Genomic DNA, 25,008 nt, shown 5'->3' with positions numbered 1-25,008 from the left:
GTCAAATTTCTAGCTCACATTGATGGTGGAAGTAAGAACTTCCAATGTGGCTGAACTCTGCAGTTTTCTGGGCGTTGTGTCGTATTATCGCATTATCTGCATTGTCTCCCGAAGAAAGATGTAAAATTTTCATGGTGTCAGGAATGCGAAAACGCATACAAACAACCGAGAAACGCTCTTTGCACTACACCTACTTTACGCTATCCAAATTTCTCTCTGCTATTTGTGCTCCACACAGACACCAGGAATCACGGATTAGGTGTTGTATTGGCTCAGCTTGATGGTGAAGAAGAGCAAACGATTGCCCATGGAAGTCGGTAGCTAAAGAAAGCAGAACAAAATTATGCAACAATTGAGAAAGAAGCCCTCACCCTCTTTTTGGGGTATAAAGACGTTCCGTCATTATCTTTACCGTCAACCATTCACCGTTGTGACGGATCACACCCCACTCAGATGGCTGATGAGTCAGAAATATCCCGTTGGAAAACTTGCCAGATGGTCACTGGAACTCCAGGAATATGACCTCAAGATCGAGCACAGGTCAGGTGTAAAGCATGGTAATGCTGACGGCCTGTCGCGTTGACCGTATGCTGCTGCTCAAGTGCAACAATCTGATGATGTCGTTGGCTTTCGAAACACATTATTTCGGACATCCCAAATGAAGGACATGTTCGCGTCTGCAATGTTGAGGTATCTAGAGGATGGTATCCTACCAGCAACGTCTACAGAGACTAGGAAAATCGTCGCCGAGTCGGGAGTCTATTTACTGGAGGATGGTGTCTTGTATCACCTCTGGAGTCCAGACTCACGGGGACGCGGAAAATATACCCGGAAACAGTTGGTAGTTCCGCAGTCAATTATCGCCGAGGTCTTGTTCATGTACTACGATGATCAAACAGCCGGTCACCTTGGTTTAATGATACCTACGGAAAAAAGCCTCTTGTGGAGGACCATATGATCGTATCGCTGTGTTAGGCCCGTTCCTGCCTACGGATGAGGGTAATCAGTATATTGTTGTGGTCAGCGACTACCTGACGAAATGACGAAAACCCTTCGCAATAAAGTCCCAAGAAGCACGTATATGTGCCAAGCTATGTGTTGAAGAAATATTTGCTCGTCATGAAAGTTCTAAAGTCCTCCTGTCAGACAAAGGAACGAACTTCTAACCCAAGCTGTTAAAGGAGATTTGCGAAGTCATGAACACTAACAAAGTAAATAATTCTACCTATCCTCAGCAGACCGATGGGCTCGTGGAAAGGTTTAATCATACGTTGGCAACACTGCTGTCCATGTATGTTAGTAAGCATTACCGTGACTGGGACGGTATCATACTATTCACACAGTTAGTCTACAAAACAAGCATGCAAAAGAGCATTCAGCAAACGCCTTTCTATTTACTCTATGGTAGACAACTGTTACCAGTGGACACCGCACTCCTTTCGAGGATTTCAGCCTTTAAAGTTGCAGGCAGTCTACAAAGATGAAGTCACGGTTCGTCCACGAGAAGCCCGTGAGCTGGCCAAAGCCAACATAGACCTGGCTGAATAGAAGCAGAAGAGCCACCATGATGACCATTCTCCCAGGAAGGCGATAAAGTGTCAGTGCATAATCCCAGACCTTCTCCGGGACGAGAAGTTTCCACATTCTCGGACAGGGCCATATAGGATTATCCAGCAAATTTCGCCGGTGTCCATACCAAAGAAACCATTGTTGTTTCACCATAATCTTGAGAGCATTATGTCGTTTCAACTGTTACGTATCACTATTAAATGAACCCTGGCAGTTGGAGAAGACATGCTACTTCATTGTAATTCTTTAATTATACCTATCCTTGTTAGGAATCCTTAAGGACGTGGAGATATAATGTAAAGTCGTGCATCTAAGGAAACCGCAAGTTTTTGCTCTACCTTCGTGTGATATTTGATACACTTTCCATCTTGTAGGCGACTCAATTCTTGGTAAAGTCTGATTGCGTGTCTTCCGTGATGTGGGAAAGTAAAGTTTTCTGAAAAATGCTTGGAGTAGTTCCCAGTGATGACAAAAAAGGAGGGGTAGGGATGTGACGGCGAGCAGTCCCCGTCTAGCACCAAACAAACCGAAAAAATGACAAACCGAACACTGCATATATATTTACTTTCGTCTGTATTATATTCACATTCACAAACAGGGGCATCAGTACATCGTCTGCGGATAGCCTGGAGGGAATTAAGGCTGGTAAACAGTCATGCCTACCTTAGTATGATAACACGGTGAATCGGGCACGGACATGCGCCTTCATACATTTTGCACAGTGGTGCTCAGCGGTTTTTCAATCCTTAAGTATTCCTGTGTAATTTACCAGGTTTATGCTGGTCGATGAGGCATCCATGAGGCCTGGATTGTTAAATTTGATGAAAAGACAGCAATGACCAGTGACGTCAAATAAAAATGAGATTTAACTTTCCCGGTGCTAGCGGCCGCATAATTTCCTACTATTTAGGCCTTTACAACAATAGATAAATTATTACATAAATGACAATATAATGTGGTGATACACGATGTAGTTAGCCCTTTCGTCGGGTTTACTTGCACCGGAACAAAGAAATTTTGATGGAAAATTATACTGGTTTCTGGAATACAAACCAGAATACAGTATACAGTCTCCTATAAACAATACAGAGAGCACAGCTGCATCAGGAGTACCATTAGGCGGCCTCAGGTTTTCATGTTCATCTGATAAAGTTTGAATCGAATTAAGGCATCCTTCACATTAGAACGTAAGCAAGAAAACATCTTTGAGCAGACACATGCCTGACATTCATTCTTTTATTTGTAGTGGATTAAATTTGGGTAACACGAAGATAACTGCATAAGGCACAATGAAAATACTGCTTTGTATTTCAACACGGTTTACTGTGTTGACAATTTTTTAACAGACTGTTTGTTAAAAGTAACAAACTAGACCTACTCTGTTACCGACCGTATTCTTGGCATAGTTAACAAAGACAAATTTGTTTACTTTGAGTCGGCAGCTCCTTCTTCCGCGATTCTGAAACAAACGACCGTCTGGAGAGGTGGAAGAGAGAAGATGCCTGGGCGATAACCTAAAGTTCAAACGAGGCCAATCGACGGATCGGTTAAGCCTACTTCTGCAAATGAATTTGCAAGCATTCGGGACTTTTCAGAGTCTAAGTGTTACGAATGTTAACTGGACGAATCATCGGAAACTAAGCTGTTGATATAATTTGTTTCAATGGTTTACAGTGTAGTGAATTTAAGGTATAACAGCTACTGAAATGAACAGAGACTGTACTGAAGGTTGAAGTGTACAGCCTTAGGCCCACATTAATTCGGCTACTTGTATCTTGCAATACATTTGTATGTCATCCACTGTGCCGGTCTGTCTCTCGGTGAATGTAGATCGTATTTTCTCAAATTCTCTTCGGTGTTTGACAGATTTTGTAAGACTTCCATTTGGTGTAAAATACAGTCGCTTGGAGCATTTGTTATGAAGATTCTGCCCCCAGTGACCCCAGTAGCACCAACGCAGACTGGGCGGCCCCTGTGGCACCGTCGCGATGTACGAGAGATCCGCCCTTATGGCGCCGTCGCGATGTATGGGAGTTCCGCCCCAATGGCGCCGTCGCGGTGTATGAAAGTTCCGCCCCTATGGTGCCGTCGCGATGTATAAAAGTTCCGCCCCAATGGCGCCGTCGCGATGTATGAGAGTTCCGCCCCAATGGCGCCGTCGCGATATACGGCAGTTTCGGCCCAGTGGCGCCGTGGCGATGTATGAGTCTTCTGCCCCAATGCCACCGACGCGATGTGTTAAAGTTGCACCAATGTGCCACGCATAGTGGTGCATGGACGACATTATACTCGGTGGCAGGCAGACAGATTTTTATAATTTTACTGGACATTGTGGCACTTCAGTTTCTTTGATATGCATTATTTCAGACAATGGGGGAATAATGTGTAAATTACAACTTATTTGGTGCAGAAGTTTTCTCTGTAGTGGGCACACAAAATTTGGTTGGTAGTCCTGACAACAATAATAAAAGGTATCGCCCGGAGGGTGGATTATCTAAATATTGCACCATGACATACACTGGTCACTAAAAAGGGCACGTCATACCCGGAAATTTCTAGCATTCCCTAACATCCCTACACAGACAGACTTTCATATGTTGTTACCAAGCAAGGCCATACCCTGTTGTTGAGCAGTGTCTTGAAAACACGGGGCAAATTTGGTTACGTGGTTTACCGACGATTTCGCATTTCGTGAAATTTTGAATTTTTTAAAGGATGAAACGATTGCTCTAAAATGTTATCTTCTTATACACAGAATCTAAGTGCATATATATAGTTTAAAAAAAAGGTTTCAAAATTCCTTCACAACTTTTAAATCTTGCCATTGGTCGAAAACATGATGTGACAAAAAGGTTTGCATTTTGATATAACCCTGAAGCATTCAGATGTATTTTTGGCCTTGCAAAGAAATAATATAATTTTTGTTCGCACCATATTTATTGTTATGTTTACGCCAAAGGCAGCATAATATATATAATTCGCGCCCGAAGTGAATAATTTTCCGTGTTTGACATTTGTGGATACATGTGTTTGAAGATAAAACTAGGTGTTTAAAATGGTATTTAGTCCAACATGCTCTCCTTGTAAATAACCATACATCACGTACCTTATTCTGTACGTTGACATTGGCTCCGTGCTCAATCAACAGACGAACAAGGTCCATATCATCTATCTTCACTGCCCAAAACAACGCCGTCTCTCCTTCCTGTGGGATGTCACAATAATAAGTCATTTTTATACTTGTGACACAGTTTCTTCTCTAATTATTACTGCTCCCCAAAATAGCATCTCCTTTATATGGACAAGGATGTTGTACTGGTTGAGGCTAGATTAAAAAAGGGTTCAGGTGAACACAACAAACGCTCCAACAAATACATTTGTTTGAAATGTATAAAGGAATACTAGCAGCATTGTGGTAAGTATAACCCCTGAGGAGAAACTTCATGGATAGAGACCCAAACACTATGTGGAAAATAGTTGGGAGTTGTAGCCCGGACACGAACTCATTTCTGTAGCATATAGAAGGAAAACGGCTATCTAGTTACCACGCCAGCTGCAAAAATGGACAAATGTGAGTCGTGAAACATTGTCGTCTGTGTATCTATGTATCCAATTCTGGGTGAAAAACAGAAGGTTGGGATGTTCCCCGAACACGAAATGATACATATATATATATAGTATACATGGGGAAACTGGCGATCTGATAACCATGAAAACAGCGGAAATGAACAAATGTAAGTCGCGACACATCATCATCTGCGCATGCTTGCTTACTCTCCGGCCGTACGTGGGAAGGCCTGGCAACAACCTGCGGATGGTCGTGGCCTTTTCCTGGGCTCTGCGTCGTTTCCTACCACCATAATGTTGGCCGCCATCGTATAAGTGAAATATTCTTAAGCGCCGCGTAAAACACCAATCAAATAAGTAAATAAATAGACAAATAAAAACTAAATAAAAAAAGATTTAAAAAGTTGGCCATAACTACCCAATGAAGATCCGTTTGCGAGTAATGTATGCAACGGTGTTAGCAACATTTTCTACAGGGTTTTTAGAGAGAATCTGTTTATTTTTGTTGGTATTTTGTACCCCCTAATATTTGCATGCACAAAGGAACCAGGACACCTCAATGGAGAATCAATTTAGACTGTATTCCTGGAAAAAACCCCAGAAATAAAGCATGTGTTTTACTGTTGGTCTTATTTAGTTTAGAGTCAGAGCAATGAGAAAATCAATGTAAGTTTACACCACATACCTCATTCTGTACATTGACATCAGCGCCTCTCTCTACCAACAGACGAACAAGATCCAGATTATTTGCCCTCAGGGCTAAAAGCAAAGGCGTCTTCCCATCCTGTAAAAGGTAAAAATAGTGTGTTGATCAAGTCAAGACTGAGTGTCAAAAAAGGCGCCGAAACTTTTGACAAATACAGGTTTTTATTTGGGAATAAATTTTACAGGATTACATTTCCGAAAACACCAACAAAATTTATCAAACACTAACCAGGTTGTCAATCTAATATTGACAAATAATACAAACTCACCGAAATTGTGTACATAACATTAGCTTCATTTCTGAACATTTGGATTCTACAATTCTACACCAGTTGTCACCACACAAAGAATACGTGTCCAGTATAAACATACATTATTTTTACGAAGTGCCAAATGAACAACTGTCTCGTTCGTGTGGAACAGGTGACAGTAAGGTAACATGTTCACATAATTCAGTGCTATGTGTAGTATTGTCAGTCTTGTCCATTGTGAGTGCTACTCATGTAGCTAACGAATTGTACATTCCCTGGCTGTGTTACCAGTTACATATATACCTGTATGATTTCTTTTATTTCCAGGGCGCCGACATTTATGTAAAATCAAAATTTGGTACTAGAGCAAGATGTACGTGACGACTGATTGTATTTTAAGCAGGCAGACTTCAGTAGCACAGTCTGTGTAAAGTCGTGAACTGTTTGTTAGTGTACACCTGCGGCACCATTCGGTACATATATCTAGGCGTCTTTCTGGTAAATTACCGTAACTGACGTCATAAAGTATTGAGTAATCGTACTAGTTCTGTCCTACATATTCAAGGCATCCTCAATGTATGTTTACAAATTCAGTTCATACTCCCTTGAGTCTAGAATTAGTTTAGAAACCCTTCAAATATTTTTTATCGTTTTTGAGGATAACTGAAACATAAATCCCTAGTTTACAATGATACAGATAACGTGGTCTTTCATTTGATCTGTGGATGACGTACTAGATCCTGAATTTTCACACTTCAGCTGCATTTTTGACTAGGAGACGAAGGCGATCCAGATCATTTGCCCCTAATGAGCCAGGGGCATTGGTGTCTTTCCAAATATACAAACCACGACCTTATCTCCCGGAAAGTAGAACTTGCGCTGATTCACCTACCACGCAAAACTTTCATTTCCCAAACTTTTAACTTCAAACATATTGCAATAAAAACGAAATTGCAAGTAACATCATTGTATAGTTTTACCTTCTTTTGCTTAAACCATGGTGCTACGGGGCGCGACATTCGCTATTGTTGAAGTATTCACATAAAGAGTTAGAATAAAACCCTAACTGATGTAGATTAAAAAGAAGCCTTGTTTCACAGGTGACAAATTCAGGGTTTATTGTGTAACCCGACACCGCTGAACCTTGTTTTGTACCGAGTCAAATCTCGAGAATGTTCAGCATTAGATGTATTTGACGAGGTACGAAACAAGGTTCAGCGGTGTCGGGTGACACAACAAACACCGAGTCGAAGGTCTTAAAGTCCTCAAAATGAAGAAAATGTGGCAAAAACTGCACATTTCATGGTGCCATTCTGTTTTATTCTCTCCACATAGTTCATGTTTACAAACCAAATACAGGTCAAAATTCTGCATCTAAAAAGGGTTTAAGACCGCAGGGATTTCACAATGTTACATGTAGATCGTCACGTATGTACCGCGCGTGTTTCCAAAACAACCACAACAACTCACCTTATTCCGAATGTTGATATCCCCGCCCAGATCCACAATCTGACGGACAAGATCCACATTATTTTTACGCACTGCGCAATGAACAGCCGACTCTCCTTTCTGTGGAATGTCACAATAACATACATGTAGCAGGTTCATAGACACCAGAGGTATAGATGTATCTCCCGATCGTTAGTGTATATCGTGTAGGTAAAGGAACTATCTATTGATAAACCGAAGTGACCAAGAACAGCACAGTCTCGCAATCACACACAGCACCACAGCACCATGGCAATGCACCACAGTGGCACAATGACACTGTACCACAGTGCCGCGGTCACACACAGCACCACAGTACCGTTGCGATGTACTACAGTGTCGCAGTCACACTGTACCACGGTGCCGCAGTCACACTGTACCACGTTGCCGCGGTCTTGCGCTACATCACAGCAACATAGCGATGTACCACCGTGCCGCAATGACACTGTCCCACAGTGCCGCGGTCGCACACAAGCACCACAGCAACGTAGCGATGTACTAAGTTGCCGCGGTCACACTGTACCAAAGTGCCGCGGTCACACACATTACCATAGCACCGTAGCGATGGACTACGGTGTCGCAGACACAATGTACCACGGTGCCGCGGTCATACACTGCACCACAACACCATAGCTATGCACCACAGCGCAACAATGACACTTACCACAGTGCCGTGGTCGCACACAGCACCACAGCACCGTAGCAATGTACTACGGTGCCGGGCTTACACTACCAACGTGCCCCGGTTATACACAGCACCACAGCACCGTAACGATGGACTACGGTGCCCTGGTCACACTATACCACGGTCATACACTGCACCACAATATCATAGCGATGTACCACAGTGCCACAACGACACTTTACCACTGTGCCGCGGACGCACCACAGCACCGTAGCGATGTTCTACAGTGCCGCGCTCACACTGTACCAAAGTGCCGCGGTCATGCACTGCAACACAACACCATAGCGATGTACCACAGTGCCGCAATGACACAGCACCAAAGACATTGGCGTAATTTGATCAGTAGTGTGCGGTGTGCCACACAAAGCGGTGCATGAACTACATTATACCTTGTGAGGGCCCGACAGAATTTTGGCTAGAAATTATGGCACCCCAGTTTTGTCACTTATCGTGAAAGTGAAGAATTATTGAGTGTGGCGTTAATTAACACTAAATCAGTAAATAAAACAAATGTATTATTTGTAAACGCTTCGTTGCGAACGGTTACATATATCTTTCCTTTCCTCGGGATGTTAAACTGACATAATACATGCAGGAGTAATAGGCGAAGAAAAAAGAACTCTGCAGAAGGGCCACTCAAATCGTTGATACAAGTCCCCGAACCTGGTCCTTTTGAATAATTTCTATAACATCATGAATTATATGTGATGACAAGAAAACCCATCAGCAATCCCAGGCCAGTAACATCGAAGAAATCACTATTAAAATCAGTACATTTTTTACACAACTGTTCACCTTGAATCCTTTCCATGATGTAAAATCTTTTGCACGTTAGTGTCGCTTGAGCCATGTCGCTAAGTAGTGTGTAGGATGCTGGTAGTTAAGCATTAATTGGACAATTCGTATCCAGACCTAAACCAGGAAAACTGACAAGAGACAGGAATTTACTGCTTAAGTGTGTTAGGCATCATCTGTGTCACTGTCATCGCTGATCTGGCGTTACTCTCGATATTGTAGTTCTTTCTACCCTATGAATGCACGATGAAGGATTGGTTATTCACCAACTTGCACCAAGCTGTGATGAGCAGAACCAAGCTGACACTGCGAGGAAAGGTTTCTTGGTAACATCTAGATTTATATAAAGAAAAAAAACCTTTAAGACTCCAGAGCTTTCCAGAACAACTGAACCGCTTGACCTTAAACTTGACACACGTGACTATATATATGTAGTTTGGTGGCAATTAAACCTTTTTAATATAAGGGGCCTCAGTGGCTAGCGCGCTAGTGCAGCGTGATGATCCAGGAGCTCCTCGCCGATGCCGTCGCTGTGAGTTCAAGTCCAGCTCATCCTGGCTTCCTGCCCGGACGTAAGTGGGAAGATCAGCCAGGAACCTGCGGATGGTCGGGTTTCCCCCGGGCTGTGCCCGGGTTTTCTCCCACCATAATGCTGGCCGCCGTCGTACAAGTGAAATATTCTTGAGTACGGCGTAAAACATCAAATAAATAAATAAATAAATAAATAGACAAATAAATAAATTGTACAGAACAATTAAAATAGCGCAAACTTAGGTCGCCGTAAAACCTGCACATTTGGATCAAACAGAAGCCTAATTTAACTCAGGATCATGACAAAAAAATTTCCGTTCAAGCTGTGGTTTTCACGTGATCGCTAAAAAAACTTTCAAAACTACATGACATTTACGCAAATTTTGTTACCGCTAAAGGTGATAGTAAATTCCATCCGATTTTAATGTAACTGATGTATGTCTTGGGGTAGACCGCAGAATGAATGAATGAATCTAAGGGGTCGAGGGGTCATTAAGCATCTGTACATACAGTTACTAACTCCCTCTTAAAACGTTGTATTATATATTTTTTATTTTGCCTGGCCGGTGTCTGGCCTACATTTTCCTCTTTGTGTGCGTTATAGCCTGCATTGTATTTCAGTCGAGCGTTCTCGAGGCTTCGGTGTTTAAGAGTTTCGCGTCATTGTACCTACGATATACATTCTGGAAAAAATATCGATTTTACGATCAAATCATCCAGAATTTTCTTTGCGTTAGTCTATGAAAATGAGGGACGGTGCTGTGCTGCTCGCGGTCATTTACTCAAGTCCACTTGCGAGCAGTTACTTAATCAACTCCACTTGTGAGCAGTCATTTACTCAAGTCCACTTGTGAGGCGTTATTTACTCAAGTCCAGGTGAAAGGAATCATATTTACTGTCAATCATTGTGAAGGATTTTGCCGGGTTTGTAGATATCCGCTTTCACGTCATTCGTCATTTGTACTCCATTTTCTATACAGAGCACTGTGTAAGCTTGTGTTTTGCCACTTGCTATTTTTGAGACGTTATTGTGGAGCTTGTATCGCTCATTGTCTCTTTGTGCAATTAAATACATTTCACCCCAGTTTACCCTGAATGTGACTTTGTGCATATTTCAAAAGGCCTGAAACCTACATCGCCATCTCGGCATCAAGGACACTAATGACAACTCCTCCGCCCTGAGAAGTTACACCTTCGCAGGCAGTTGGAAATCTCCTTGTGACCTGTAGGGTTGTCACCCTTCGACTAGAATACTCCTCTTAACTGGGCATTCTACATTTACGTGAACTGATTTGTCTTTAGAAGCCGAAATATTCAATCCAGATTTGCTCGCTGACAGTAAGAGACTATATATTTCTGTAATATTTGTATTGTTTTGTATATTATTGTCAGTTGTGTTATTTGCCTATTTTGTTCAGATATATGTATTGATCTTATTTAAGCCTCATCGTGTTTCTTTGTTTGATTTTGTGCAAGGTCAATCGCTGATCTGAGAGTTAAACAAACCAGTTGTTTTCATCTTGACTAAATTTTTGCAGGTTAATTGTCAGCTGGTTTAGCGGTGTTTGGTTTCTGTTGTGGATCAAGCAGAGATTCACACTTTGTAAAACTATTTATATAGTTTCTTTAAACACTATACTGTGTCATTATGGCTGAGGAATTTAATGTGGATTCATTCCCTGATAGTGAGGATTTGTCAGTTATTTTAAGCTTAGTTAAGGAAGGCAGATTTAAGGAAAATAGCTGATAAGTTTCAATTAGACTTAAGCCGTAGAAAAAAATCGCGTCATTTGTCTGCCATTTTGTATTTCGTAAAATTTCGAATTTGTCAGAACTAATGAAGCAATTGTTCTAAAATGTTATCTTGTTCTAGACTAAGTGCATATATATAGTTTTTAAAAGGTGTCAAAGATTCTTCACAACTTTTAAAGCTCGCCATTGGTGGAAATATGATGTGATAAATTTGTTTTATTTTGATATAACCCCGGAGCATTCTGATATATTTGAGGCCATAGGAAAGAAATAATATAATTTTTGGTCACACTATACGTAATACTGTGTTTACGCTGGAGCCTGCATATTGTAGATAATTCATGCCCGAAGTGAGCAAGTTTCCATCTTTGACTTTAGTTCATATATGTATTTGAGGATAAAAGTAGATGTTTAAAATGGTGCTTGGTCCAACATTCTCTCCTTTCAAATAACCATACAGCACTTACCTTATTCTGTACGTTGACATTGGCTCTGTGCTCAGTCAACAGACGAACAAGTTTTATATCATCCATCTTCACTGCCCAAAACAACGCCGTCTCTCCTTCCTGTGGGATGTCACAATAATATGCTATTTATATACTCGAGACACGGTTTTCTTTTTTAATTATTACTACTCCCCAAAACAGTAAATCATTCATTTAGACAACTAGGATACTGTACGCACTGAGAAGGTAGTTTAAAAAAAACTAGTGAGCGATCACTAGCCATAACTATCTAATGAATACAGGCACATCCGTATGTGAGTAATGTATACTATAATGTTAGCAAAATTTTCTACAGGGTTTTGAGAGCGGATCGTTTATTTTTGTTGGTATTTTGTACCCCTTAATATTTACACGCACAAAGGAACCAGCCCACCTCAATGGAGAATCAGTTTTGTCTGCATTCCTGGAAATAAACCAGAAATAAAACATGTGTTTTAGTGTTGGTCTTATTTAGTCTAGAGTCAGAGACAATGTAAAAATCAATGCACTGTACACCACATACCTCATTCTGTATACTGACATCAGCGTCTCTCTCTACCAACAGACGAACAAGATCCAGATTATTTGCCCTCAGGGCTAAAAGCAAAGGCGTCTTTCCATCCTGTAAAAGTTAAAAATAGTATGTAGATAAAGTCGGGACTGAGTGTCAACAAGATCACGGATTCTACATTTACCTCAGTTTACTCACCACAAAAGGCATCCGTTTTTAGTACAAAAATACATTATTTTTCACGAACTCCCCAATGAACAACTGTCTCGTTCGTGTGGAACAGGTGACAGTAAGGTAACATGTTCACATAATTCAGTGCTATTTGTAGTATTGTCTGTCGTGTCCATTGTGAGTATTCGTCATGTAGCTAACGAATTGTTCATTCCACGACTGTGTTACCAGTTACATTTCTACCTGTATGATTTCTTTTATTTCCAGGGCGCGGACATTTATGTAAAATTAAAGTTTGGATGAAGTCAAGCCTGAGTATCTTAACTTTTCAGTACAAAGATACATTATTTTTATGAACTGCCCAAAGAACCACTGCCTTGTTCCTGTGCAACAGATGACAATCAGGTAACATTTTCACACAATTCAGTGCTATTTGTAGTATTGTCTGTCTTGTCCATTGTGAGTGTTACTCATGCAGCTGACGAATTCTATCAATGTGTCACCACTTACATTTCTACCTCTATAGTTTCTTTTGGTTGTAGAACGCGGACATTTATGTAAAATCACAGTTTGGTACTTGAGCATGATGTACGTGACGACTAATTGTATTTAAAGGGGACCTCAATGGCACAGCCTGTGTAAAGTCGTGAACTGTTTGTTACTTTACACCTGCGGCACCATTCGGTACATATATCTAGGCGTCTTTCTGGTAAAGTACCGTAACTGATGTCATGTCTGTCTCACTTAAGAGCACATTAGGGATGTATTCCGGTCAAATGAACCAAACTGTGGTATTAACGGTAAAAATATTTAGCGATGGTACCAATTCTGTTCAAGATATTCGAGGCATCCTCAATATACGATTACAAATTCAATTCAGATTCCCTCGAGTCTAGATTTAGTTTTGAAGTCTTTCAAACATTTTTTACCCAATTAACATTAAAACATTGTTAAAATTGTTTACATTGACATAGATAACGTGGTCTTTCATTTGATCTGTGAACGACGTACTAGATCCTGAATTTTGACATAAACTCCATTTCTGACTAGGAGACGAAAGCGATCCATATCACTTTTCTCCGATGAGCCAAGAGTAGTGGTGTCTTTTCCCTCCTGTGTACCGTAACAATAATATACAAACCACGACCTTATCTCCCGGCTTGCAGCACTTGCAATTATTCTCCTACCACGCAAAACTTCATTTTCCCAACATTTTAAATTCAAACGTATTATAGTAAACAAGAAATTGCAACTAACATCACAGTCTTTTTTTACCTAATGCTCCGTAAACCATGGTGCTAAAGGGCGCGCAATTTATTACCATTTAAGCAATTCCGTAAGTAGTTAGTACAAAACCGTAATTGACGTTGTATGAAAAGAAGCGATGTTTCACATGGGACAATTTACCAACTATCACACTGCTGTTACTCTCTGTGCTGTAAGATTTATTGTATTGTATCTCTATATTCCCCGATTCTGCTGGCGGACTAAGCATCCAGAAGGCCTGGTTCCTTTGCATTGTTTTAATGGTATTGTATGTTAAATGTGATGACAACTCAGCATGTTGAGTCCTTCTATACCAGTGACGTCAAATTAATTGCAAATCCAAAGACACCATTCTTTCCTGCTGACATAACAGTATAGCCAAGATGAAGTCTTCTGCAGCAAATATAAATTGAGACAAGTATTAGCCAGGACTCTTAAACACTGGTTAATTCCCTTACCTTAGCATGTACATGTGTATGTTTCTGCAAAATGATTCTTTTTTCTACACTGCAAATGCATTTGAAATATATAAACGCACGTTCGGGCGTTTATTTGCAACATATTTGGGTAGAGAAGTGTTGATCTAATTTTTTTATCTTTTCATCTTTAATAAGGTGTAGATTGCAAAGATATAATTTCATTTTTGTTCATGTAATATTGTGTTTGGCCAGAGGTAGCATAGTATATATAATTCATGCTCAAAGTGAATAACTTTCCGTCTTTGACTTTTGTGAACGCATGTATTTGAAGATAAAACTAGGTATTTAATATGGTTCTTGGCCCAGCATGCTCTCCTTGTAAACAACCATGCAGCCCTTACCTTATTCTGTACGTTGACATTGGCTCCGTGATTTATCAACAGACGAACAAGGTTCAAATCACCTGTCCTCATCGCCCAAAACAAAACTGTCTCTCCTTCCTGTCACAATAACACGTCATTTATATATTGTCACGATACAAGGTTTGGTTTCTAATTATTAATTACCACTGCCCCACAACCACCCCACAACCACCCCACCCATCCTAACCCCCTCCACCCAGAAAGTATTATCTCTTTCCTATGGTCTGCCAGGATACTGTACTAATTGAGAGGCTAGTCTAAAAACACTACTGAGCGACCATTGGCCATATCTATTTAATGAATAATTATTCATTATATTTGTTGGTATTTTTGTATCTCCTAATATTTACATGCACAGCGGAACCTCAATGAAGAATGAAAGAGTGCTTGTGTTTAACGTCGTACTCAAAAATTTGTCAGTCATATGACGACGAAGGAATCCTTAGGGTGTATGTAATGTGCCTCCTTGTTGCAGGACGGATTTCCACCGCTCTAAAACCAGTCGTTGCACTATTCCCGTCATGTTGAATGCCAAGCCAGGAAGTTACAACTTCCTCTTTTAAAGTCTTAGGTGTGACTCGACCCAGGACTCATCCTGGATCTACCACTCCCGAAGCGGACGCTCTACTAACTGTGCTATAAGAGGCGGTATCTCAATGGAGAATCAATTTAGACTGTATTCCTGGAAATAAACCTAAAGTAATGCATGTATTTTAGTGATGGTCTTACGTAGTCTAGAGTTAGAGACAATGTGAAAATCATCGTAACTATACACCACATACCTCATTCTGTACATTGACGTCAGCGCCTCTCTGTACCAACAGACGAACAAGATCCAGATTATTTGCCCTCAGGGCTAAAAGCAAAGGCGTCTTTCCATCCTGTAAAAGTTAAAAATAGTTTGTAGATGAATTCAGGGTTAAGTGTCACAAAAAGGCCGGACACTTTTGACATACAGGTTTATATTTGGGAAAAAATTCTATATGATTCCATTTCTGAAAACACCAACAAAATCAAGCACTGAACCGGTTAGCATGCTGACATTAAATAACGCAAACACTCCAAAAGTGTGTACATAACATTAGCGTCGTTTCTGAACATTTGAATTCTATAATTTTACACCAGTTGTCTACACACAAGGAATACGTTTCCAGTATAAAGATACATTTTTTTACGAACTGTCCAGTGAACAACTGTGAAACCGGTGACAGTGAGACGACACTGTTTACATAGTTAGGTGCTATTTGTAGTATTGTCTGTCTTGCCCATGGTGAGTGTTGCTCATGTAGCTAACGAACTGTACATTCCATGACTGTGTTACCACTTACATATATGCTTGTATGAGTCGCTTTATTTCCAGGGCACGGACATTTATTTAATGTCACAGTGTGGTACTAGAGCATGATGTACGTGACGACTGATTGTGTTTGAAGCATGCAGACTTCAGTAGCACAGTGTGTGTAAAGTCGTGGACTGTTTGCTACTGTAAACCTGCGGCACCATTCGGTACATATATCTGGGCATCTTTCTGGTAAAGTACCGTAACTGATGTCATGTCTGTCTCACTTAAGAGCACATTAGGAATGTATTCCGGTCAAATGAACCAAACTGTGGTATTACACCGTAAAAATATTTAGCGATGGTACCAATTCTGTTCAAGATATTCGAGGCATCATCAGTATACGATTACAAATTCAATTCAGATTCCCTCGAGTCTAGATTTAGTTTTGAAGTCTTTCAAACATTTTTTACCCAATTAACATTAAAACATTGTTAAAATTGTTTACATTGACATAGATAACGTGGTCTTTCATTTGATCTGTGAACGACGTACTAGATCCTGAATTTTGACATAAACTCCATTTCTGACTAGGAGACGAAAGCGATCCATATCACTTTTCTCCGATGAGCCAAGAGTAATGGTGTCTTTTCCCTCCTGTGTACCGTAACAATAATATACAAACCACGACCTTATCTCCCGGCTTGCAGCACTTGCAATTATTCTCCTACCACGCAAAACTTCATTTTCCCAACATTTTAAATTCAAACGTATTATAGTAAACAAGAAATTGCAACTAACATCACAGTCTTTTTTTACCTAATGCTCCGTAAACCATCGTGCTAAAGTGCGTGCAATTTATTACCATTTAAGCATTTCCGTAAGTAGTTAGTACAAAACCGTAATTGACGTTGTATGAAAAGAAGCGATGTTTCACATGGGACAATTTACCAACTATCACACTGCTGTAAGATTTATTGTATTGTATCTCTGTATTCCCCGATTCTGCTGGCGGACTAAGCATCCAGAAGGCCTGGCTCCTTTGTATTGTTTTAATGGTATTGTATGTTAAATGTGATGACAACTCAGCATGTTGAGTCCTTCTATATCAGTGACGTCAAATTAATTGCAAATCCAAAGACACCATTCTTTCCTGCTGACATAACAGTATAGCCAAGATGAAGTCTTCTGCAGCAAGTATAAATTGAGACAAGTATTAGCCAGGACTTTAGACGTTAGCCGTCTTAAACACTGGTTAATTCCCTTACCTTAGCATGTACATGTGTATGTTTCTGCAAAATGATTCTTTTTTCTACACTGCAAATGCACTTAAAATATATTAACGCACGTTCAGGCGTTTATTTGCAAAATATTTGGGTAGAGAAGTGTTGATCTAATTTTTTTTTGTCAGTTCACCTTTAATTAGGTGTAGATTGCAAAGGTAATATCATTTTTGTTCATGTAATATTGTGTTTGCGCCAGAGGTAGCATAGTATATATAATTCATGCTCAAAGTGAATAACTTTCCGTCTTTGACTTTTGTGAACGCATGTATTTGAAGATAAAACTAGGTGTTTAATATGGTTCTTGGTCCAACATGCTCTCTTTGTAAACAACCATGCAGCCCTTACCTTATTCTGTACGTTGACATTGGCTCCGTGATTTATCAACAGACGAACAAGGTTCAAATCACCTGTCCTCATCGCCCCAAACAATACAGTCTCTCCTTCCTGTGGGATGTCCCAATAACACGTCATTTATATACTGTCACGATACAAGGTTTGGTTTCTAATTATTAATTACCACTGCCCCACAACCACCCCACAACCACCCCACCCATCCTAACCCCCTCCCCCCAGAAAGTATTATCTCTTTCCTATGGTCTGCCAGGATATTGTACTAATTGCGAGGCTAGTCTAAAAACACTACTGAGCGACCATTGGCCATATCTATTTAATAAATAATTATTCATTATATTTGTTGGTATTTTGTATCTCCTAATATTTACATGCACAGCGGAACCTCAATGGAGAGTGAGTGAGTGCTTGTGTTTAACGTCGTACTTAAAAATTTGTCAGTCATATGACGACGAAGGAATCCTTAGGGTGTATGTAATGTGCCTCCTTGTTGCAGGACGGATTTCCACCGCTCTAAAACCAGTCGTTGCACTATTCCCGTCATGTTGAATGCCAAGCCAGGAAGTTACAACTTCCTCTTTTAAAGTCTTAGGTGTGACTCGACCCAGGACTCATCCTGGATCTACCACTCCCGAAGCGGACGCTCTACTAACTGTGCTATAAGAGGCGGTATCTCAATGGAGAATCAATTTAGACTGTATTCCTGGAAATAGACCTAAAGTAATGCATGTATTTTAGTGTTGGTCTTACGTAGTCTAGAGTTAGAGACAATGTTAAAATCATCGTACTATACACCACATACCTCATTCTGTACATTGACGTCAGCGCCTCTCTCTACCAACAGACGAACAAGATCAAGATTATTTGCCCTCAGAGCTACAAGCAGTGGCGTCTTCCCATCCTGTAAAAGTTAAAAATAGTATATAGATGAAGTCAGGCCTGAGTGTCAAAAAAGACGTGGAGGCTTTTGACACATACAGGTTTATATTTGGGAAAAAGAATCTATATGATAACATTTCTGAAAACACCAACAAAATCAAGCACTGAACCGATTAGCATCCTGACATTAAATAACGCAAACACTCCAAAAGTGTGTACATAACATTAGCGTCGTTTCTGGACAGTTGGATTATGCAATTTTACACCAGTTGTCTACACACAAGGAATACGTTTCCACTATAAAGATATATTTTTTTTACGAACTGTCCAGTGAACAACTGTGAAACCGGTGACAGTGAGGTAACACTGTTTACATAGTTAGGTTCTATTTGTTGTATTGTCTGTCTTGTCCATGGTGAGTGTTACTCATGTAGCTAACGAACTGTACATTCCATGACTGTGTTACCACTTACATATATGCTTGTATGAGTCCCTTTATTTCCAGGGCACGGACATTTATGTAAAGTCACAGTTTGGTACTAGAGCACGATGGACGTGTCAACTGATTGTGTTTGAAGCAGGCAGACTTCAGTAGCACCGTCTGTGTAAAGTCGTGAACTGTTACATTACACTTGCAGCACGATTCGGTACATATATCTGGGCCTCTTTCTGGTAAATTACCGTCACTGACGTCATATCTGTCTCATTTAAGAGCACATCAGGAATGTATTCCCGTCAAATGAACCAAACTGTGGTTTACACCGTAAAAATATTCAGCAAGTGTACCAATTATAGTCAATATATTCAAGGCATCCTCAATATATGTTTACCAATTTTGTTCAGATTCCCTCGAGTCTAGAATTAGTTTTGAAGCCTTTCAAACATGTTTTATGCAATTAACATTAAAAAAATCGCTTTTGTGGATAATTGAAACATAAACCCCTTATTTATATTGACATCGGTAACGTGTTTTTTTATTTGATCGATTTGATGACGTATTAGATCTTGAATGTTGACATCAACTCCATTCCTCATTAGGAGACAAAGCCGATCCAGATCGTTTGCCTCCGATGAGCCAGGAGTAATGGTGTCTTTTCCCTCGTGTGTACCGTAACAATACTATATAAACCACGACCTTATCTCCAGGCATGCAGAACTATCGCCGATTCACCTACCACATAAAACTTCATTTCGCTAAAGTTTTAAATTCAAACATATTGGGAAAAAAATTGCAACTAACATCACCGTTTTTTATTTATTTATTTAATTTTTAACTAAATCTGCTTAGACCATTGTGCCTTGAGGGAGGGGGGCAATTTGCTACCATTTAAGCATTTAAACGAACAGTGAGAATAAAACCCTAACTGAGTGAAAAGCGTAGACCGAAAAGAAGCGTTGTTGCACAGGTGACTGTTTGTCAACTATCACATTGCCTTTACTCTTTGTTCTGTGTGATTAATTATATTGTATTCTCATATAATTTGCCAACTATCACACTGCTGATACTCTCTGTGTTCTAAGATTTATTATATTGTATCGCTATATCCCTCGATTCTGCTGGCGGACTAAGCCTCCATAAGGCCCGGTTCCTTTGTATTCTTTTAATGTTGCTGTCTGTTAAACGTGATGACAACATAGCATTTGAGTCCTTCTACGCCAGTGACGTCAAATTAATGCCAGTAACAACACTTTATTTTTTTTTTTTACTTAATTCAGCTTAAGGCCGGATGCTAGTTACCGTGTAATTTTCTTGCATTACATAAATAGACGGATGAATACATAAATGATAGTATAATGTGGTGATACCCGATGTAGTTAGCTCGTCTGGTTTACTTGCGCCGGAACAAAACAATTTATGACGGAAAGACATACTGGTTTCTAGAACACAAACCAGACTACAGCACACGTGTTCTATAAACAATATAGAGAGCCCAGCTGCATCAGGAGTACAAGTAGGCTACCTCAGATTTTCATATTTATCTGACGACAAAGTTTTAATCGAGTCAAGGTCAAGGCCACATTAGAACGTAAGCAAGAAAACACCTTTGAGCATGGACATGCATGACGTTAAACATGGTACCAGCTCAGGCTGGCTTCCTCTCCTCCCGTGAGTGGGAAGGTCTGGCAGAAACCTGTGGATAGTCGTGAGTTTCCCCCGGGCTGTGCCTGGTGTCCTCCCACCATAATGCTGGCTGCCGTCGTATAAGTGAAATATTCTTGAGTACGGCTTAAAACACGAAACAAATAAATAAAGAAATAAATAAAATAAAATAAATAACTTAAAATAAATAAGTAAATTAAATAAAATAAATTAAATCAAATAAATAAATAAATTAAATAGAAAAAAAATAAATCAAATTAATTAAATAAATTAAATTAAATTAAATAAATTAAATTAAATAAATAAAATAAAAAAAAATAAAGAAATAAATAAAAAAATTTAAAAAAAAATTAAAAACATAAAAAAATAAACTAAAAAAAATAAATGAAAAATAAATTAAAACTAAATATAAATAAATAAAAAAATAAAAAATAAATAAAAAAACATAAAAAATAAATAAAAAAATAAAATAAAAAAAATAAATAAATAAAATGCAAAAATAAATAAATAAAGTGCAAAAATAAACAAATATTGATATAGTGAATTTAATATAGGTAACACGAAGATAACACAACGAAATACATGTGTGTTCAGGATTGTGTATTCAGGAGTCTTGTGTATTCAGGAATCTTGTATTTAGGAGTTCCGTCATGTTTACTAACCAAATACTAGTCAAAATTTTATTTCAGAAAAGAATGTTTTATGCAAACAGCTTTGTAACACTAATTTCATTTCAAAGAAAAGAACACATTTATACAACCTATAACTTATGTGAAAGAGCTATATTTAAGGTTAAATAAAATATCTCAATTTTCTGCCAGCAGTGCTTGTTATTTGAATAATGAATAGTTAAACATCGAAGGCTTAGAAGTCTTTTTAGGCCGCCATTTTAACAGATTACATACGTCATCGTGCTTAGCTTTACCCAGTAGCTATTCAGGGAATGGCATTCCAGGTAATTTGTCAGACTACAGCCACGGATGTAGGCATGATGTGCCCTTTAGTGCGCCCCAAACTCTTCCTTTGTTTAAACACATTAATATCCACGATTATCACGATATACGAATGTATTTATCTAATACTGGAAATGCATATTAATCATGCAGTAGGTGTAAAACCTTAAGCATGGTGACGTCACAATGAGCATTCAGGAGAAGGAAAGGAAGATTTTCATTGGATAAGCCTAACGTATGGCGCGACTTTTAATGTTTGTCGTATCGGTGGATTTTGTAGAAAATAACAATGTTTAAACCGTTTTTCTTTCTAACGAAAACGTAAAAATAATCCCATACAATTTGTATAGCTCTTTCATGTAAAGTATTCGTTGTGTAAATGTGCTCCTTTCATTTAAGACCACAGGAACTTCACAATGTTACATGTAGCTCGTCACTTACGTAATGTGTGTGTTTCCAAAAACAACTCACCTGAATGCTCGTATCCTCGCCCAGTTCCACAATCTGACGGATACGATCCACATTATTTTTAAGCACTGCCCAATGTACAGCCGTTTCTCCTTCCTGTGGAATGTCACAATTACATGCATGTAGCAGGTTCATAGACGTCAGTGGTATAGATGTATCTCCCCATTGTTAGTGTATATCGTGTAGGTAAGCAAAACTATCTGTTGATAAACGGAACTGACCAAGGATGTGTTGCGTTAGTCCGCAGTGCCGCAATCACACACAGCACCACAGCACCGTATCTATGTACTACAGTGCCGCGATCCCACTGTACTAAAGAGCCGCGGCCACACTGTACCAAAGTGCCGCGGTCACACTCTACCAAAGTGCCGCGGTCACACACAGCACCACAGAACCTTAACGATGTATCACAGTGCCGCAATCACATTGTACCACTGTGCCTCGGTCACACTGTACCATAGTGCCGCGGTCACACACAGCACCACAGCGCCGTAACGATGTACCAAAGTGCCGCAATCACATTGTACCACAGTGCCGCGGTCACACTCTACCAAAGTGCCGCGGTCACACACAGCACCACAGAACCGTAACGATATACTACAATGCCGCAGTCACATTGTACCTCAGTGCCGCGGTCACACACAGCACCACAGCACCGTAGCGATATACTACAGTGTCGTGGTCACACACAGCACCACAGACTCTGAAGCAGTGTATGGACTACATTATACCATGTGACAACCGGACAGATTTTTATAATTTTGCTGGAGATTGTGGCGCTCCACTTTTTTCACCTTTTTCACTCATCGTAAAAGTGAACAATATTTAGTATGGCGTTAATCAACACTAAAATCAGTACATAAAGAAATGTATTATTTGTAATCACTGCCCGGTGAGCGGCTACATGTATCTCTTCTTTCTTCGGGATGTTAGACAAATATAATAGGTGTATGTCATGTAGGTGAAGAAAATCTTTGATACAAGTCCTCTAACCTGATGCGTTTGGATAATTTCTATAACATTATGAATTATATTTGATGACAAGAAAACGCGTCAGCAATCCCAGGACTGAAATTACTATTCAAATCAGTACACATTTTTTACACAATTGTCCACCTTGAATCCTTTCCATGGTGTACAAACTTGTTAGTCTCACTTGAGCCATGTCGCTAAGCAGTGTGTGTATGATGCTTGTAGCTAAGCATTAATTGAAAAATTCGAATGCAGACCTAAACCAGGAAAGCTGCCAAGAGTGCAGAATTTATTGGTCAGGTGTGATATGTATCAATACTCGTTACTCTCGATAATGTGGTACTTTCTACCTTATGAATGCACGATGAAGGATTGCTTATTCACCAACCTGCACTAAGCTGTGACTGAGCAGAACCAAGCTGACACTGCGAGGAAAGGTTTGATTTGATATCATCTGGATTTATATGAAAAGCCTTTAAGAATCTTATTCTCCAGAACAACTGAACCGCTTGACCTTAAACGTGGCAGACCTGACTATACATTTGTGGTTTGGTGGCAATTAAACGTTTTTAATGTAAATAAATTCCATGTGTAAAATAGGCTTGGACAGACCAGTCAAAATAGCACTAACAGGTCAACTGTAAAATCTGCACAACTGGATCAAACAAAAGCCTAATTGACCTCAGGGATATGACATTCACAACTCCCGTTTTCAAGTTAAAAAACCTTTTAAAAGCTTAAAGTTAAAATTTTTAATGGCCTTGAATAAAACTACATTACATTTAGGCAAATTTTGATACCGCTAAAGGTGATAGTCAATTCATTTCGATTTTAATGAAACGTATGTATGTCTTACGAAAGACCTAAGAATGAATAAATAAATATGACGACGAGGAGTCATTAAGTGGATATACTGTGTCCTCTTGTGGCAGAGTGAGTCCTGGGTGCCGCCACTGAAGTATCATGCCAAAGACACAAGACATGACACCTAACCCAGTCGCAATTCTATCTTCTTTCCCTCTTCTAACCTCCCAGTGCTGAGCGCCAAGCGAGGCGGTACAGGCCTAAAAACAACATTGTGTAAATACGGGACAAAGTTGGTCGCTTGTTTTGTCCCCCTTTTTGGATTTCTTTCATCATGGAATTGTTTTAAAACGTCTAGAAAGGCGTTGAAATTCGTTCACAACTTTAAGGTGATCAAAAATATGGGGTCACAAAAATTTTTGGATTTGGTATAACCTTGACGTTTTCTGTTGCCTTTAAGACTGCTTATTTCAATTCTACTCTTAGTTTTCCCTCGTGCTTTGTAGTTTTTATGAAATTAGCAACAAATGTGTTGAAAATTGTTGGCACACGACGGTTCGATGTACCCAGCATTTCGACCAGCGACATTTTGACACTATATTTCACTTGGCCAGCATGTGTCGGTATGTCGTGTGCCATAAAGGCGCGTTTTGAGTTTGTAACAGAGTGTCCTGGTACCAGACTGTGTGTAAATTATAAAAGGATAAAATATTTACGGAAACACTCTGTATAATCTGTAAAGGCTTAATTTCCATATCTACAACGTATCAATAATAGTTATCCAAAGTAATGACTAAATGAACGACCCGATGTCCTGGATAGACTTAATGATCTGTGAAAGTTCAACTTGGAAGGGCACCCTAGCCGTTAGTGCTACATCATATAACCTAGAATGGTCCAGGTATGTTTCTCCATATAGCACATGAACACGTGATGGAGCCATGTGCCGCAGCTCAAATTAAGGTTCCCTTTCGACGTATTTAATCTAAATAATTTTGCACCTTTCGCCGACATTCACTGTAGTTGACTTCATTAGATCTCTATAGATGTAGTATTACATACCTTATCCTGTACACTGGCATCCTCAGCCTTTTTCAACAGCACTTTAACAACGCCCTTACGGTTGCACTCTGACGCGATGTCCAAAGCGGTCCTCCCCTCCTGAATTATGTCGCCAGACAGTAAAAATAGTGTAGTTTAGTTTACATTAAGACTCCAAAGGTCAGTTAGACTCAGTATCTCAGCCGATTATGTAAAAAGTATAAGAGCTAAGAGTTCAATATAACATAATAACTACA

At 39.7% G+C, this 25,008-nt stretch overlaps 1 protein-coding gene across 1 annotated transcript in view; it reads right to left on the bottom strand.

Moving 5' to 3' along the window:
• The window catches only part of LOC135462433 (putative ankyrin repeat protein RF_0381), a 43,830-nt gene that overhangs the window by 4,722 nt on the left and 14,100 nt on the right, over positions 1-25,008 (bottom strand). The window contains exons 5-15 of the mRNA XM_064739659.1: positions 24,773-24,871; positions 21,938-22,030; positions 18,336-18,434; positions 17,528-17,626; positions 15,400-15,498; positions 14,597-14,695; positions 12,352-12,450; positions 11,811-11,909; positions 7,563-7,661; positions 5,822-5,920; positions 4,676-4,774 (exon numbers count right to left, since the gene is read on the bottom strand). Coding sequence (XP_064595729.1) covers positions 4,676-4,774; positions 5,822-5,920; positions 7,563-7,661; positions 11,811-11,909; positions 12,352-12,450; positions 14,597-14,695; positions 15,400-15,498; positions 17,528-17,626; positions 18,336-18,434; positions 21,938-22,030; positions 24,773-24,871 — 1,083 coding nt within the window. The remainder of the gene's footprint in view (positions 1-4,675; positions 4,775-5,821; positions 5,921-7,562; positions 7,662-11,810; positions 11,910-12,351; positions 12,451-14,596; positions 14,696-15,399; positions 15,499-17,527; positions 17,627-18,335; positions 18,435-21,937; positions 22,031-24,772; positions 24,872-25,008) is intronic.

Source organism: Liolophura sinensis, chromosome 2 (genome assembly GCF_032854445.1).
Source record: "Liolophura sinensis isolate JHLJ2023 chromosome 2, CUHK_Ljap_v2, whole genome shotgun sequence".
NCBI lineage: Eukaryota > Metazoa > Mollusca > Polyplacophora > Chitonida > Chitonidae > Liolophura > Liolophura sinensis.
The sequence above is the reverse complement of the archived record's forward strand: the minus strand, read 5'-3'. Positions and strand labels throughout refer to the sequence as shown.